Consider the following 18,141-nt stretch of genomic DNA (forward strand, 5'->3'; position numbering starts at 1 on the left):
TTAACTTTATTCCGGGAAAGAAGCAAAACTCTAATAATTACAAACATTTTATAAAGATATTTATTTTAGTAATTGAAGAAGAACTGAACCTATTATTTCAGCTTTACTTTTTCATAAAAAAATATTGATTCTTAGAAGAAAGATAAATCATAGAATTAGAAAGGCCTACTATTATTAGAATAAAAAGGTAACTCGTTACTTATCATTTATTTGCATTTTTTTGCAGCTTTCATTAAGACTTAAAAATAAATTCATCGACTTCTGACTTTATAATCGTTGGGTATTTGATAATCGGTGTATTTCTTGAAAATGTGTCTGAATCAATTATAAATATGTGTTGTTAAAAATTTATTAGATTAATAGATTAGTCTTTATTGTTTTCTTCCAATAACCAAAATTTTAAATGATAGGAGTAATAAATATAAAAAGTCCTGCCTTTCGTCAATAATTGCAGCACGTGTTATTTTTATATTTAATATCATTTTATCAATATTATACTTGCATGCCGTAAGCTTTTAATGGTTCCCATGTTCCCCATCGCCTACAAAGTCAAACAATTGACATTTGTTATTATAATGTACTTTGACAACTACGCAGTCCTTTTCTTAACGACAGAAAAAATGTCATTTTAAAGAGTTTAACACAAAAGCAGATTGTCTGAAGAGATATAATATGCATGCAACTTTGTGAGTTGATTCAAAGAACTGTTTGAAAAAATCACATATTTTGTGATTTACACAGATTTTATATTACAAACGGCATACTTCATCAGTTGAATTTTTGATAGTATTCTGTAAACGGTTATAATACACCTTTAATTGACAGCCCTTTCATCAGATTTTGTAGGCAAGATGTTAAATTCAATGCAAATACCTAGATGTAGTCATTATTCTGTTCCTTTACCATTCAATTTCGAAAGATTCGTCTATCAAAAAGTTATAAAATTTTGTGTTAGCATGTTAATATGTTATATAGTTCGTTCGCTGTGAATTGAAATGTGTTTTATTATGCCAGCTTAAAATTTATTTGTGTATAACAAATAAAGTTTTATCAGTGTTTAAACTCCATTGTATTCATTAACAATAAAAATAATCATGAATCTGAAGACGTTTTATTATACATGAATACAATCATACAGCTTAGCGTTAACGTTTTACCAAAAAGAAATGCATACGTCATTATTAGAATTAAGCTCTAATTTTGAAATTAACGTCATCCAACCATTTTTTATTGTTCCTAGCATTCTAAAACATTTTCAATTACTATAACATAACAGTCTTTTGGGATTGCTATTTCTGTTTGGCAAAACATGTTAATGCTTTAACACGAAAAGACAACAATATTACTTTTCTTGAAATCATTTTCCAAGGCGTGCAAGAAATCATTTCAAGTTTAAAGAACGCAAATTTTGACTTTAAAAAATTATTTTTTACCTCAACGTAATGATGTAATAAATCGCAAATAAAAAAAATAATTGAAAATAATCACTGTGCTTTCTTTATAAGGAAACACAAAACATGTTTCTATTTCTTCAAATGATTTGTTTTACGTTATCATCAAAATGTATTATTCTGCATTATTTGTAACATAAAATGCACGCTATCGGACTCATTAAATCAAAATTCAAATGATCTATTGTCATCGGTAATGTCAACGTACTAACTTCATCAGTGCTGAAGATTAAAGAAGAAGATGTACACGTGTTTTGATTACAGCGTAATTTCGATTTTAGGTTACTTATAAAATGGTCAACATCAGAGTTGTTTTACAGTTTATTTTTCTTTCGAGGATTCTTGTAGATTTTCTTTGGTGTGTTACAGCATGATTTCATTATACCGCGTCCAAAAAAAGTGAAAAAAACTTAAATATCTATAAAACTAGAAAACAAAATTTTTTAAAAAAAATTGAGAAACTTATAATATAAATCGCGATAAAGCTTTAATAGGTGGCTATTCGCGTATTTCGTGTATTTATTATAAAACATAAAGCATCAGATGAAATTAGAAGGCAATTACAAATATGAAAACTTGGCGGGTAAATATACCTAGAAATATCGATGGACTAATACAATAGTTCATATCGCCTCTAGTGGGTTCAATAAGTTATCATTTTTATCTTAACCATATTTTCAAAGCAGATCCTGTATTAACCCTTACTTGATATAGTGGAGAGATCGAACACTTTACTCAAAATATAATATTGTGTTTAACTTAATTACATTTTGATCTACAGTATTATAATACAGATTTGAATAGATATACAAACTTCTAAACTTTTCCTTGTTTTATCTTTTATTATCGTGTACAAGTGTGTCGAACAGTTTGAATTTAATTTGTTTAACAAGATCATCATAACAGCTGTGCCGAAAGCAATTAACCAAAGCAAGAGAAATGGAAACATGTTTTACTACACAAAGAAAACAAAACAAACTGAAGCTTTCATGTCGTATCTACGTCAACAAAGATCGTATCTACGTCAACAAAGATATTGTGTCAGTTAACTTGATTAGCCCATGCTGAATATGTCATAAGATATAACTGAAATGCCGAAAGGACTTATTGTCGATTTTGCCACTGTTGTTAAAAAAGGCTATCAAGACTCTTGAAGATTAACAACCAATTTAAAAACACTTTTATAATTGAGCATTTTCATACTATTAAAACAAACGAGGACAGAAAGTATGTTGTTGATCGCATAAATGAATTCATTATTCACTTAAAACTGTGTGTATTGCTAAATCATACAATGTGTAGCTTGAAGAAAGTGATTTAAAACATACGTGAAAGTGACACGTTTATTTACGTGACACTTTGGATTGGATTCACCCTGTGCGGTTTTCCATCCAATCTTAAAATCTATATAAAAATAAACACTACTTCACAATATTTGTTACTAAAATAACATGTTGAATATCTACGCACAGTAGCAGCTTACTAGATTATTGGGTTTTACTTAAGGATCCAAAGGCTAATTGCAGATATTGCTGCTTTGATGCTTTACTTTTGTTAAAGAAGACGTGATCAATATGTGTTGATCTAATAAAAGTTTAAATTAACTTGTATTTCTCTACAAACTATTCAAGAGTATATTTTGAATTTTATTATATTATAGTTAGAGGTTTATAAACAAACCAATTTAAACAGCCCAAAAGGGAGAAACGAAAGACCTGTTTTAGACATTTATCTTTTCGTTTTTAGCGTCTAACTAACGTAGACATTGACCTACATTTCTTAGACAAGACGTTTAAATGAATGGTTAAATAAACTTTATTGAGGACTGTTTATTCGAGATAGACTGTCAAAAAATACAAATAAAGGCATCTAATTGGACGACAAAGTAAGACAAAGTACAAATCACGTCGACAATTTAAAGGCCAATTATGCCTCAGAAGTTACTTTATTTTTATTTCTTAAAATTTCTTTGATTTTAGTGTACAGTACATTTTTAATATCCAAAACGTTACTAATTAGTCAATTACCTTAACAATCTTGTTCATATTTTGCTTTTTTGGCAAAAAGTACATTTAAAGTGAAATAGTAATTTGTATATAGTTAAAATAATACATTGTTTACATTTTGCTATTTTGATGACAAAATGTTTCACATTTATCGCTATTTATGCCATGTAACAAGCATCTCACATTCTCTGAAACCAATATTTAAACATTATTAAATTCATGTTTAACCTTCCTAAAGAAAACAAAATTTAATTGTTTTAAGACAAAATGTGCCTATAAAAAAATTTGACTAGAAACGGTCAAGCAGGTCAAAAACGTACAAGTAAACTGAATCTTCGAAATTATCGGACAATCGTAGAATGTGTCACGATTTAGTGTTACAGTCAGTAGTTAACGGTCTTTCCGATGGGAACTAATTTTTATTTTTACAGTTATATTAAATTGTGATACACATGTTAGTTTAAAGATTGAACTGAAGGCGTGAAGTGTAATTGCTGCTTTTGTATTGTGTTGAAATAATTTATGACCTTTCTCGGAAATGAATTGGCATTAAAAGGAACTTAAAAGAAATTTTGTAATTTCCAAATTTATTCACCAAATTGTGGTATTTACATCTTCAATTTGTCTGTAAGAAAAATGATTTACAGTTGTCTTCCAAGGAAAATTAATGCTAAAAAGCGATCATAACCAAAATAAAAAAGAAATCATTTCGGTTTAGGTTTACAGTCATTCACATATCCCTTTGCCGATGTCGAATTACGAGAAATAAGAAACAGTTTTTAAAGGTAAGGTATACTACTTATGCAGTTTATATAATATTTTTCAAGTTACGATGGTTGATACACCAAACACAAATACATAATTCTATATAGACATTTAGGTGGTATTATTGCTTCGGTTAGTTTAACAGTAGGCATTACAAACAAATGAATTCTAAGCTGTAATACTCATGGGCATGTGGCAATCATATATTATCAGAAAAGAAAAATCGACGTAAATTGTACATTCAAGTCTCTTCCCCGACTATTCTTTAATAAGTTATGATATATATCCAAAGGACATTGCAGTTTTACGCAGAAATAGAAACAAAAAAATGTTATTTATCATTTTCAGTGTCCAGTATATGAACTTTTTGGGATACTGGTGAGCGTTTAATTTAGGTTACAAGCGGAAATTAATAAAGACTGGCGACTTGAAGCAACTCGCGTTCAAGAAAAAAGTCAAGTACAATCATTGACTATGATTAAATTGTTTCAGGCCAGCATCTACTTTAAAAAGATGATTTAATTTGTCTAGAAACGGAAATTAAATGTTAACAGAATTGGCATTTCTTCTCTAGTTATTTACATATTTATATAATATACTGTTGTTGTTTTTTGTGTGTTTTTGTGTTTGATGATAATCTCAATTCCTCTTTTTGTAAAAAGAAGATTTATTTGCATATGGAACTCTAGCTCATGTCATGAAATCTCGTACAATTGAATTATATTTAATAACCTTCGACTTTGAGGTACTGTCATATTAATTTCGAATGTTGCAAACGCGGTAACTACTGGAGCTCCAGCTGGAAAAAAAACTTTATATATTGTTGACAATTTGCATTCATAAACATCACAAACATCGACTTCTATTAACTTTAACAGCATTAAGCTTGTGAATGATACACATTTTTAACTTCACATGAAGATTGTTTTCTTTAAATCTTTTGCACAATTGTTTTAGAAGATCAAAGTAACTTGTCATTTTGAATTTTACAGGAAGGTTGACATTTGTAATAGTGACGTTGAATTGTAGGCTGTTGCGAAAACGTATGTTTGTTGTTGCCATTGCGAGTTTTAACTACATGAAATAATTTACATAGTTGATTTTCACAATGATATCCTCCAATCTATGACCTTTTAACTCTAGTTCCTGCATAGGAAATTCCTCTTTAAAAGATAATAAATGGTGATTACTACATAACTTTGTAAAGTTAGTCTTCAAATGTTAAATGCACACATTAAATATAATGAGTATAATAATAATGTTACTTCTGATTGTTGACAAATGTTACAAATTAGGCTAATCACTTGTAATTTTAGAATGAAAAAATATTAATGACGGAGCACATGACTGCAATTCTTGTTAAGACTTAAGCATCACAAATAATTGCACTTTCGTATTTATGATTTATCATAATCGTTGGACATTCGATAATAGGTGCACGTGTTGAGAAACGTAACTTAAATCAATTATGAAAAGTCCCTTGTAATAATAAATCATTTCGTTAGACTAATAAATCAGTATAAAATGTTTCGTTTGACTAATTAAAATGCTATATGATATCTATAAGACATATAAAATGTTATAATTGTCATAAAATGTCATGCTATTCGTCAGTAGTGCACATATTAAAATGTAGCTCATGTAGGTCCAGAAATAATCATTTTGATCTATAGCCTATGTGTATACCCTAAGCTTTTAAATCCCTTGTAGAGTATCAACGCCTACGGAATCAAATACGTGATATCACAGAATAGATACCGATAGATTTTGTTGGAAATGTTTTTAAATGATCTATTGACGACTAAAGACACAATTCTTTGTGACTCCTGTAAACGATTAGGAGCAAATAGTTTTAAGTCAACAACCTTTATGAAAGATAAGTATCAAATAATATTACTGGTATTTGTTAAATTTTGTTTTACGGCGCATCTACACAATTTAAGTCATATGGCGCGTAGAGACAGCAAATATGATTATGGATAGCTTCGGATGTTACCCAGGTCAAACAGACCTGCTGACGCTAAGAGATGCATATACTTAAGAAACTCAAACCCATTTAGCCGTATCCCAACGATCACGCAGAGAATATGGTGGCTGCAATTCTGATGCCCCAAACCCTTAAAGGCAACGCCTCAGACACAAGTGCATAATATTACTGGTACGAATTTTAATATAAATTTAAAAAGCACAACAAATACAATTGTCATGAACGAAACGTATTTACACAGCTGCTTGTTTGCAATTTTTACTTAAAAATTTAATAAAGGTTGACGTTGACTATAAATGAAACGTTGTAAATAAGACATAATTATGTAGTTTGCTACAAACCGGCTTACTTCTTACTTGTAAATGACATATCTGAACAATACCTGACTATGAAATGAGAACAAACAACAGCACGGCAAGGTGACCTTCACATAACTTAATCCAGCCACAGCAGCATGGCATCCAGAAGGCACCGAACCAAAAACGGGAAGGGACAAAAAGGCGGTAAAAGATGGGGAGGGACATGTAATAAGTGAAATGATAACAAATAAAAGGGGCTGATACGGGAACAAAAGGGGACAAGGGGTGTAACTAAATACTAGTGTTCATTTGTTGCATTGCTTTCGTGTATTTTGTTTGATTAAGTATTTTCTAAACAAAGATAAAATATGAAAAATCTGGGTTAATGGGATTAGTTGGAACAAGATACATTTTGAACCAAACAAATATTTTTATAATGAAAATCTCTAGGACAAATTCACAATGTTTTCTTTCAAAAAAGCTTACATTCCACATATAAACTCATTTGCATAATTTGTTTATATTCTGAAAGTAGTTCGTAGACGGGCATATTACACTGTCTATTAGGAGACTTTTCAAGCCATTTAGTTTTTGAAAAATGAAAAGAAAAGAAAATCAACGTATTAGAAATAAATGGTGCGACTTTTCTGTCTTGAAAAATGAAATGCATAAGAATCCTTTAACCTTTTTTTAAACTTTGTCTTTATAAATTTTCAAAATTGAAAATTTAAAAGGATTTGGTCAACATTAAAATATTTTTTAAAAAATTTAAAATGACATTTTACATTTTTGAATGCAAATTTTTCAATAAAAATGTATTGCAATGACTGAAAAAACTTTGATAAAATTATTATAGAAAAGAATTAATTTTTTATTAAAGCTTCATTAAAAGGGTCGGTACAATATTTTATTAAACCTTTTTTAAAAAAAATCTATTAGGTTTCACCTAAATAGTAGGTATTAAATCAATTGGTGTATTTGACTATATTTTTACTGTTCAATAAACTTCAATTGTTAAGAAGAAAAAAATGAATTATTTGACGTACTGATTTAAATAAAAAGAAGACTTTTAGTGTTTATTTGTTAAAAAGCCTATATCGCATTACAGTTTGAAATTACGTCGTCCGGATAATTGCCTCTCATGTAGATTCTGTTGAAGTCCCTTCAAAATAATAACCAAAACGTGAAGATTTATTGCCTGTTTGGCAGCTTTTGTACTAAACGACAAGAAGGATATTTTGATTGAATTACCCTTTATTGCGTTGTTGTTTCAAACAACCTATTTTTTATTAACCTTTATTTCAGATGTAATAGAATACCATCGATTATTTATGATTACAATCACTGTGAACTGATAAAGCTGCAAATAATCGAAGCTCTTTCATTAGAAGTAAATGACTACATTCTTTTATTTCCCTCCATGTTTTGTTTTATAAATATGTTAATTACCATCAAAGAAGCATGCATTATTTGTAACATAAAATGTGTGTTATCAAATATGTAAAAATATACGTACATTGTTGTATTACTTGAATGATTGATACTTTATGAAAAAGCAAGATGAACCAATACCAACCAATACTTTTTAAAATTGAGATATGACTGTAACGTCCGTTGATTTTTCGTCGAATTTTGTTTTTAATCGCACACGACCCTTGGTGTAGTAACTGTAAAATTTTGTTACCGTCCTTCACTGATAAAAGGGCATTGCATTTGAACACTAAAAAGGATGATAAATAAAAAAAATAAAACAATACTGTATAAAACTTACAATATAGGTAATGATATGAAACTCGATTGGAATTCAAAATTACGAAAGATGATTAAAAACCTACATTTTTGTTGTTTCGGTAGTTCTTATATGATTTAGTCTATTTTCAACAAGATAACATCAACATAAACAGGAATATGTCCAGCATTTTCTTTCTACAAAAAATCGAAAAACAAATCGCTGAAAAACTACACAAAACAAAATGCAAACGTGACGGATTGACAATGGTCAGACTTTTCTGATTACGTATACCGAAAACCTGGCATTTACACGTGAACTTCGTCTTCTTATCGTTGTAGCTAAAAGCGGAATGAAACGTTTTTGCTGCATATCATATTTTAATCCTTCTGGTGACATTTTGAATCGGACGATGGCCAATAAGTGACACAAAAAGTGTTTTCACTCAATGCTGACAATAACTTAATTTATAACGGAGACCGGTACAATAGAGAAAACAGAATTCCTTCAGAACAGCCATCGCATCGCGGCTAAATGGTAAATGTTGTAGGCTCGGTTCGATTGAGCCTGTTTATGGACGGTACTGGAAAGTGCAAGCTACCGTCCACGTCCTCTAACACCGGCTGTAGTAAATTTCAACATTTAAAAATGAAAATGATGAAAACACAAAATTTCTTATTATTAAGAAAAAGGTAACATTTTATTACGTTGCATATTTCTCATTGTCTTGTTTCCTGGAAAAAAATTAAACATTAGTTTGTCAATGTCCGCTTAATCCATTTTAATTAATTACTTTAGCATGTAAAATATCTTTTGAGGATTTAGCTTAAATATAAGCTTGGTATGTAAACAAGAAGTGTGTTTAATTTACAATTTACGGTTGGAAAACGTAAGCAAAAAATAAGTTTTGAAATGTTTGTAGAATGTTTGTGTAGTTCCTGTTGCCATATTTTAAGTGGCAATTCGTTAATATCTATTCAATTCAATTATAGTAAAATATCTTTTGATCTCGATACTAATCTCATCAGATAAAATTAATTTGCATTAACAGACTAAAACAGAATAAACCAATATGCAAACTTGAGCCCTAAAGTTTTACACATGATAAAACATTAAAAAACAAACATATCAGTAAATAATATTCAAAAAGAGATAACTTTCCGACGATGAAACAAGCGACCTATGGATTAACAATCAGATGCTCTTCCCATTGCGTTAAGCGGTCAGACTTTTGCATTCATTCAAATGGTATACCATCAACATTTATTTAAATACGAATTTATTTTCGTTCGATTGCGTTGAAAACTATAATCTTATTGAAACACTCTCGAATCAGTTCCCGGAACCAATTAGTACTAAGCATTGAGTGTAAAATTGCTGGCGCACAGAAAGAACGTCTTGTCCCTGACGGAGTTTGAACACACACGGTCAATCGGCCATGTCGCCATCCGACATCAACATTTATTTCATTTACTAATCATAACAAATAATAAAAACAAAAACACGATAGCACGATTGTGTTGATTCAATATGTATTTAGTCAGAAAAGAAAGTGACATTAAATTAAATGGAAAAAATATTTGTGGATGATCCTCATGGATATTGTTTTTGTGTGTATTTAGGTCATACAAGATAAGAATCGAGATTTGGCCAAATTTTTATTAAATTGAAAGGCAGGAAATTTGATTACCCCTATGTGTGTTGATCTTTAATTGATCTCACAGCAATAAATCACTTTTTATCCTGTGAACATTTCCAAAACGAGACAATTTCCACCAAGTTATTAACCGTAATTTACAATTCTAGTTAGAAGACTATAATATATATTGAAATGATCAAAATTAACGGTGAAAGTAATAATGAAGAGGACGAAGAAAACCAAGCAAACGCAATAAGCAGCATAACATCATTTGTTACGAAGTTTGTTGTCATGTGACTTCTTTCGGAATACATCGGCTAATAATAAAGATGATAATTACTTACGAAAATTTGTGGTTATACAATAGGAGAGGTGATTTATCACGTGCCATGTTTGACATTGGGCCATCTGTTATTGTTTATATATTTCAATATTTAAATTATAAACATATACCATGCACATATTTTCATATTCCAATGATTCATACTTTTCAAAGAAAATCTTGTACTATAAATGTCGGGAAAAGTAACGGTGCTACGATGAAAAATCATGGACCATAGGAATAGATCAATATTCAGAAGCTCTTTCATTGGTTACTTTTTTCTGGGGTTTCATATTGTGACAACAGGAAACGCGTTTTTATGTTTGACGAAAGAACATCAAAACACTCGACAATCTGATTTATACTCGGGGGCTAGGCCACCTCGAACAAATCAGATAGCCTCGTGTTTCGATGATCTTTCTATTACTTACTTCGCTTTGATGTCTTATTTTTCCTGTGATTGTTTTTTTATTGATAAAACATAATCATATGTAATATAGATACAATCATTTAAGTAATTTGCATTGAGAATAAATTATTTTAGCCTTTGAAAATAACGTGAAAAATAGAGCTTACATCAATACAAGAAATGATAATGATGATGATAATAATACAATATACAATGTACTGCTACGAATACAAAACAATCGTTATCTCTAACTCATTTTTAAACGATATAGGCCACACGTAGTTGATTGAGATAAACAAGCGCGTTTGAATTTGTATGTAATTTCTTTGTCCGTTGAGATTACTTCAGACTACAGTAAGTTAAAAAAATGTAAAAGCAATAAACACGTGACATCAAATATATCATTTATTTCTAAATTTTAACTCGTTTTATTCATATACAACGATTTTGGATTTGTTCAGCTGGGCCCCATTCCGGTTGTTCTTGTTGGGGGATGCGCTCATTGTTCTTGTTTTTTTTCCATATTATTGTTTTCCGAGTTAAATTGGAATAAACCAAAAGAGGATAACGCAAGATACAGTGGTTCCAGGTAACCCTTACCCCGACCCACCAAATATAATCTGTAAAAGACTAATTACAAAACAAAAAATTAAACACACTCTCCGCGCCGATGAATTTAAAAGCCTTCTACTATGAAACAGAACAATTGACAATGTCAAATTAACTATGTCAAACTGTAATAAAGTGAATATGTGGTTTATCATGGATGAGGTTGTTCCTTTAAAAGTGTTATCTTCGTAAAGGATTTCCTTGTACACATAAAACCCTTGAGATAAATAATTCAAACATTAAGGAGTGAATGATAAGTGCAATGTACGTAGAACGTGTTTAATTTATTTTCACTTAAACTAAAACTGTGTATTTATCTGCATAATTGCACGTTTGCATAATTAGAAACAAACATTCGAAACATTGTCGGAAAATAGATTATTGTAAACTATTCATTGTTTAATTGATAACCTAAAGTAAATTTAATGAATGTGCTTTAGCCACGATATATATAGTTGGCTTTATCATTATATAAGGACAAATTAAAGAAACTAGGGCACGAGTATCTTTATCTTGGAGTTGGTTGTAATATGCATGTGGTTTAAACTTTAAAAATTGTGTATGTTTTGAATGACTGAAACATAAACATTCAGAACAGACAGGCATATCACAAAATGTTTTCTAAAAAATACCGGTTTATGAAACGTAAGACAGTGTGGATATTAGTTCTCGTGGTTTTAATAATATTCGTATTAGTTGCTAGTAACTTCAAAGTTTACAATGTTATTTTAAATTCTGTATTTGATATACCGTTTAAAAGTTTGATTAGAAAAGCCTCAAGTGATGCTTGGTTCGATAATACAGCAGTTCCCGGAGACAAAGTTAAACGGCCTGTATTGGATAATTCTTTGGTTAACGGAGTTTGTCGAGGAAAACTAGATAAAACACAGATCGGCCAAGATGGGTCTTGGCAACCGATAGACAAATCTTTGACAATGTTTGTTATTTCAGCATATTATATTAATACTGAGAAAAAGCTATTTATCATTGGTGCAAAACCAATGCATAAAGTCACTGTTATTTGCCAACTGTGGACAATACAGGACGTAACTGGTGAAATAAAAATGCGGGAAACTGATGCTATTGTCGGAACACCAAACGACCCGGCCGGACCATCACCGTAAATACTTTATACCATATCATTTGAACTATATTAGTTATATAATAAAATATTAACATTAAAGACTTATTATGGCTTATAAACGAATATTATCATTCTTTAGAACGGGCAACATAAGTTTTATAACGTTTATATAAACGTTTCAGAGTAGAAAGTAGCTCTGATTTTTTTTGTCATAAAGATCGAAAGAAAACAAAGTAGTTAACAAAGTTAACAAAGTAGTATTTTTATTTCCATAAAATTACTAGTTCATTTTAAAGCTGAATGCCTTCAGATGAGCCAAACCTGTTTCGAGGAAATCAACCGTAAGCAAAATGTACTAAGATTTTAAGAAAGAAAAAATATTTAAGGTGCCGTTTGCAATGTGTTAATTACACTCTTTGTTCACTTAACACTATTTTACTTTCAAAATAAGCATAAATCCGATTTAAGAAACTTGTCAATAAGACACTTTTTGGAAAATATCATAGGACATCAAAAAAAATAAAATCTTTTCAGGAATATAAATAAAAAAGTTACTTGGACATAATGGGTCTTAAACCTTTAATCTGCTGACGGTAACGTATTCTACTCATGCAACCAACGCAAACCAATATAAGCTCGAACATCCATACCATTTCATCACTGACTGCACCTTTTATCTTATTCAGATAGTATATTCATTCAGTAAGTAGTACATTTCCATAAAATGTTGAATGATTTTGTCCATATTTAAAAGCCCACCCAAGGAAATAAGCGTAGCATATCAGCACAAGCGTTATTATAGTAAATTACGCTTATTTGAATCGTTACTATCTAAGTTTAAGTTGTCTCAGAAAACATTAATGTAATAATATTGAATTTTGCGCACACAATTCATGAATACTTGGACTTAATTTCGTAGAGCTGTGTTCCATCGTTTGACAATTCGAGTTTTTGGGATTACAACTCACGCGATACATCCGATCGTGTAATATCATCTTACAAATAAGCCCAAGCTATACCAACCGATAACTCATGTGAAATTATCTTAGAAAATCAACCCAAGCGAAACAACCGATCAGATTAATTCGCTCATACAATACTATCTCACAAATTAACGAAAGCGATACAACCGATCAGAATATTACACTCTTATAATATTATCTCACAAATCAACACAAGCGATACATCCGATATCTCATGAAAATATATACAACGATTCAGAATAACATACACATGCTGTATTTGTTTACAAAATCAACACAACCTATCAAAATAATACACTCATTAAGTATCATCTTGTATTATAATGTTACAAAATACCTAAAGCAATAATACACCCATGTTATAGTATCTTTTGTATCTTACACGTTTGATATAGTAGTTTCATTATACATTTTTGAGTATTATACTGAATTCTAGTATATTATACATAAATACCATGCATAGACTTGTAATCTCGGCGTTGTGAGTTCAATTCCCGGACTGGCGAACTGATTACTAATCAGTATTTTTGATGAGACTTTAAATTGAGGTCCAGTATTTGAGTGCTTAAACACTGGACACGCTTATGAACCAGGAGAAGCTTATTGAATTGGGCCTTCTCTCTGTATATGTATCTTGCACTATCCTCCAAAATCTAAAATGACCTATACTCATCTGAGGGACTCATATGGGCAACCGGTGGCGAGCATAAGTAAACTAAAAACACACACTTAAGTGTTTTAAGCAACTGCAACACTACGAAAAATATTAATTGTCTTTTAGACTGCCGAACGTTTCGGTTTCGACAATTAAGTTTGTGAATCATCTAGTAAAGAGTGAACTTCTTTTCTAACAATATATGGAAGAAATAAACGTAACGTTATTTGTAATATTACACATCCCAACATACCATTATCTATCATATTAAACATGCTTAAAGGCCCATTATGCCCCATGAATACCTTTATTCTTACTTGTTAAAAGCTTTCTTATTTTAAGTGTCCCGTTTTAGTTTCAAAGTAACTCATCGGCCAGTTACTCGACCCGTCGTTTGCTTTTGTTGCTAGTTGTTAATAAGAACGGTTGTAGTGATTCTGTATTTTGTATGGAAGTTGAAATACTATTTCATATTTATATTTTATTTTCTATGACAAATAATTTCACATTCAGCGATACTTTGATATCTGACATGATATTCTCTAAAACCGTTATTTAAAGGTTATTTTAATCATGTTCGACCTTTTCTTAGGAGGAATGCTATATTCGTTTCTGACGCATAACGTGCTTTTACGTATAAAAGGTTTGCAAATTATTGACCATTGTATATTCATATATTTTTTCTAACAGTTGTAAAATAAGAATGACATCAAGCGATGAAGACGCGACAACTAATTTCTCCCGGTAGTGGCCTTTTCCAAAATGGAATCGCATTAAGTTAATGTTCTCCTTGGGTTTTCTTAAATTTGATTAATCCTTTTTACATTTACTTATTTCGTAACTTTTTAGTTAAATCTGATATTGTGTCCGCTAGGAAGTGTTTTTTCTTTTCAAATTCATATCACATGTTACCACGTTGTATATAAATATACAACAATTTATTATTCTCTTACAGGTATACTGCAGTGACGTTTGAATGTAAATTAAATGGTAATGATACGCCATCATTTGTTTCACTGGCAACACATCCGTGTCAAAACGCTTTGAATCTCCTGAGTATAAAAAATGCCTCAAAAGTCGACACTTACCAACGGCACTTTACGGTTTGTTTGGCGCCAATATTCAGCTACAGAAGTGCTCATGAATTCATCGAATGGGTAGAACTCAATCGAATTCTTGGTGTCGACAAAATTATCGTTTATGATTATTCAATATCGGAAGATGTGAAAAATATTTTGAAATTCTATTCGGAACGCAATTTCTCAGAAATTATTCCATGGAGACTTCCGTTTCCGGTTCAACATCACATTCATTACTTTGGTCAAACTGTTGCACTGAATGACTGTCTTTTCAGGACTAAGCAAATCTCAGAATTTATGTCAAATATCGACTTGGATGAATACATTATTCCTCATTCGGGGAATGCTTTCAACTGGACTCAAATGCTGAAAGATCTTGACCAATCGGCGGATGGATTCATTTTCAAAAATACCTTTTTCAGAAAAGAATGGACAAATGATGAGGTAGAATTCAAAGGAAAGACAAAGGCCAAACAACTAAAGTTAATAACCTTGAAACATTTTGATCACGAGACAAAGATATATCGCCACATGGACCGTTCAAAGTATTTTGTTCGGCCATCACGTGTCAATTATATCCTTATACATGAAATCCCCAATGCACGTGTTGTTAAAGTTGCTCAACAAATAGGTTTGCTCCACCACTATAGAAACTGGGAGAATTACGAGGATAAACAGCAAAGGGTTAAAGATACTACAGTCCTCGACAAATTTGAAGACGTGCTTATCAACAATGTTGAACGCGTATGGAAAGAATTAAAGTTGAAGAATCTAATGATAGAATAAAACACTTACTACAGGAAACAAAATTTTACGTCACAATTTAGAGGTTATTTGATGAAAGTACTTTTGAAACAGAAACAACTTATAAAAGACATTATAATCCTCTACTGGACATTGACTTTCAAAAACGTTTGAAGTGTGTGGAAATATCTGAATTATTATTTAGTAATTTCTCATTTAATATTGAAATCGATTTTCCTTTTATAAAATCATATAGTGTTTGTTCACCCTTCAATTTCCGAATTGATGTGTTTGTTTAGGATTATGCTGTTCTTTTCTAGGCTTAACCTTTTCCTAAAATATATATAATAGTTGGTCGTTATTTGTAAAAAATCCAAATAACTATGCTAAAATCACTTGTCAAAATATAAGATGATAATCATTTTAGTTAATATGTTTTTAGTTAAAATGAGTTTTGAAAGGTTACATGGCCCAGTTCAAACGTCAATAAGCTAATACAACATGATCCGCTCCTCCAGTTGTATCAAAAAGGATCATTAATACACGGCCATATGAAATTTCGAAGCTGCATACATGTACCTCCAAATGAGCCGAAAAATATGCAAGAAAATCAATTTTCAGTAAAATGCACGTAAATAAAAAGAAAAGTAGATTAGAATATTTACAATTCAAGTAATAATTTACACGTTTCAGTGATGTATTTCAAACACTTAATAAAAAAGTAAATTAGAATATTTACAATTTATGTAATAATTTACACGTTTCAGTGATGAATTTCAAACACTTAATAAAAAAGTAAATTAGAATATTTACAATTCATGTAATAATTTACACGTTTCAGTGATGTATTTCAAACACTTAATAAAAAAGTAAATTAGAATATTTACAATTCATGTAATAATTTACACGTTTCATTGATGTATTTCAAACACTTAATATAAAGAGTATCTCTATTGATTTATCGTATCAATATTAAAAGTAAACAGGTATTGTGTTGCATGTTTCCGAAGACTTTTTTTACAAATTTACAAGACTTGGAATTCCTGGAATAAAGTTATATTATAAAGATTTGTTCTGCATTTTGAAATGTGATAACACTATTACAAACAAATTATATATTGATTGAAATGAAACTGTGCTAGGAATCTATTTTGAAATAAGAATAATATAGCAGCCTAACTATTTGTTAGATTATATTTAAGCATATGTAAGGCCAAGGAAATAAAGGAAAGGAAAGGAATCAAATTCAGTTAATGTCATTTCAAAAGTTTTTCATAATTTTTTGAAACGTCTCTCTTCTGTTGGCCGAAGGATGCAGAAACCAGGCAACATTTTTATTTCTAAAAAGGAATACCAGACATATTCTATTACGTATTTGTCATTATAATTAACAATACGAGACGTATTCCATTACAACATACTTGTCAGACAAATAAGTCATCTGTAATAAGCACAATGAACGAGAAACACTGATGTGGCATATTTATCACTTACATTTCGTTGACACACATTTCTTTTCGTTTTTAAAATGAATAGGCATTTCTTCTAAACGGATCATCGTAAATTGTGCTAAAACAGAATGGTACTTTCTTAAGGCGAAAATCTATTTATATGCGATCATAAATATGTTGTCACTTTAAAGTGGAATTTTGATATGACGGGACTGGAACTATTTTTCAAGATTTAAGTCCCATTTAATATAGGTCTAAACCAATAACTTTTTTTGTCCAGAATTATTATGCTAATTGTAGAAAATGACCTTAAATATTGAAGCACTTTTCACTAAAGTTGCATACTTCAAGAAAATAAAACCTTGAGAAAACTGTACTAAAATGTTAAGAAAAGTAAAGAGATTGCAGTAATAATTTACAAGTAGTGCGAGTAAAGGTCGATCTTGCAGTATTAATTACAATTTTTCTGTTGCGCTACTAATGCAATAAGGGCTATTTTTGCATATTGTGACCTCTAATATACGTGAATTGTAAATTTCTTTTGCAAATTAAATTAATATCTTTGTTCACTTTACTATATTTTACGTATAGATAAATTTCCAATATTTTCATGGAAATAAGCATGCTGCTTTCAATACGGCTAAAATAGCACACTCGTTTGTTGCCTGGTCGTGTGGTGTTTGGATTCATTGAACGCTGCCTTTCCTTGTTGATCTTGTTTTTTTTATATTTTTCAATTGATTTCTTTTATATTTCTTATACATCTTTTGCATATACGTCTGTTGTAAGTGTCCCAGTTGTAAGAAATACATTTTTATGTTTTTAGGCTTTTTGGACACAGTGAGTCTCTTTAAAGGTAACTGGTCTATAATTGAAGGTTTGTAATACAATAAGTTATTATGTTGAGTTGATGGTATTATATATTGCAT

General features: G+C 30.3%; 1 protein-coding gene across 2 annotated transcripts in view; it reads left to right on the forward strand.

Annotated features, from left to right (window-relative positions):
• The window catches only part of LOC132722150 (glycosyltransferase family 92 protein F13G3.3-like), a 36,150-nt gene extending 18,364 nt beyond the window's left edge, over window positions 1-17,786 (forward strand). The window contains exons 1-2 of one of the 2 annotated variants that reach the window (XM_060706593.1): window positions 11,443-12,336; window positions 14,894-17,786. In XM_060706593.1, the coding sequence (XP_060562576.1) occupies window positions 11,831-12,336; window positions 14,894-15,803 (1,416 nt within the window). In that variant the 5' untranslated portion in view covers window positions 11,443-11,830 and the 3' untranslated portion in view covers window positions 15,804-17,786. Of the gene's footprint in view, window positions 1-11,442; window positions 12,337-14,893 lie in introns of those variants that run through there. The other variant, XM_060706592.1, reaches the window with a different exon arrangement.
• Window positions 17,787-18,141: the final 355 nt, after the last annotated feature.

This window comes from Ruditapes philippinarum, unplaced genomic scaffold (genome assembly GCF_026571515.1).
Source record: "Ruditapes philippinarum isolate M1 unplaced genomic scaffold, ASM2657151v2 ctg3992_1_1_1_1, whole genome shotgun sequence".
In the NCBI taxonomy this organism is placed as follows: Eukaryota; Metazoa; Mollusca; class Bivalvia; order Venerida; family Veneridae; genus Ruditapes; species Ruditapes philippinarum.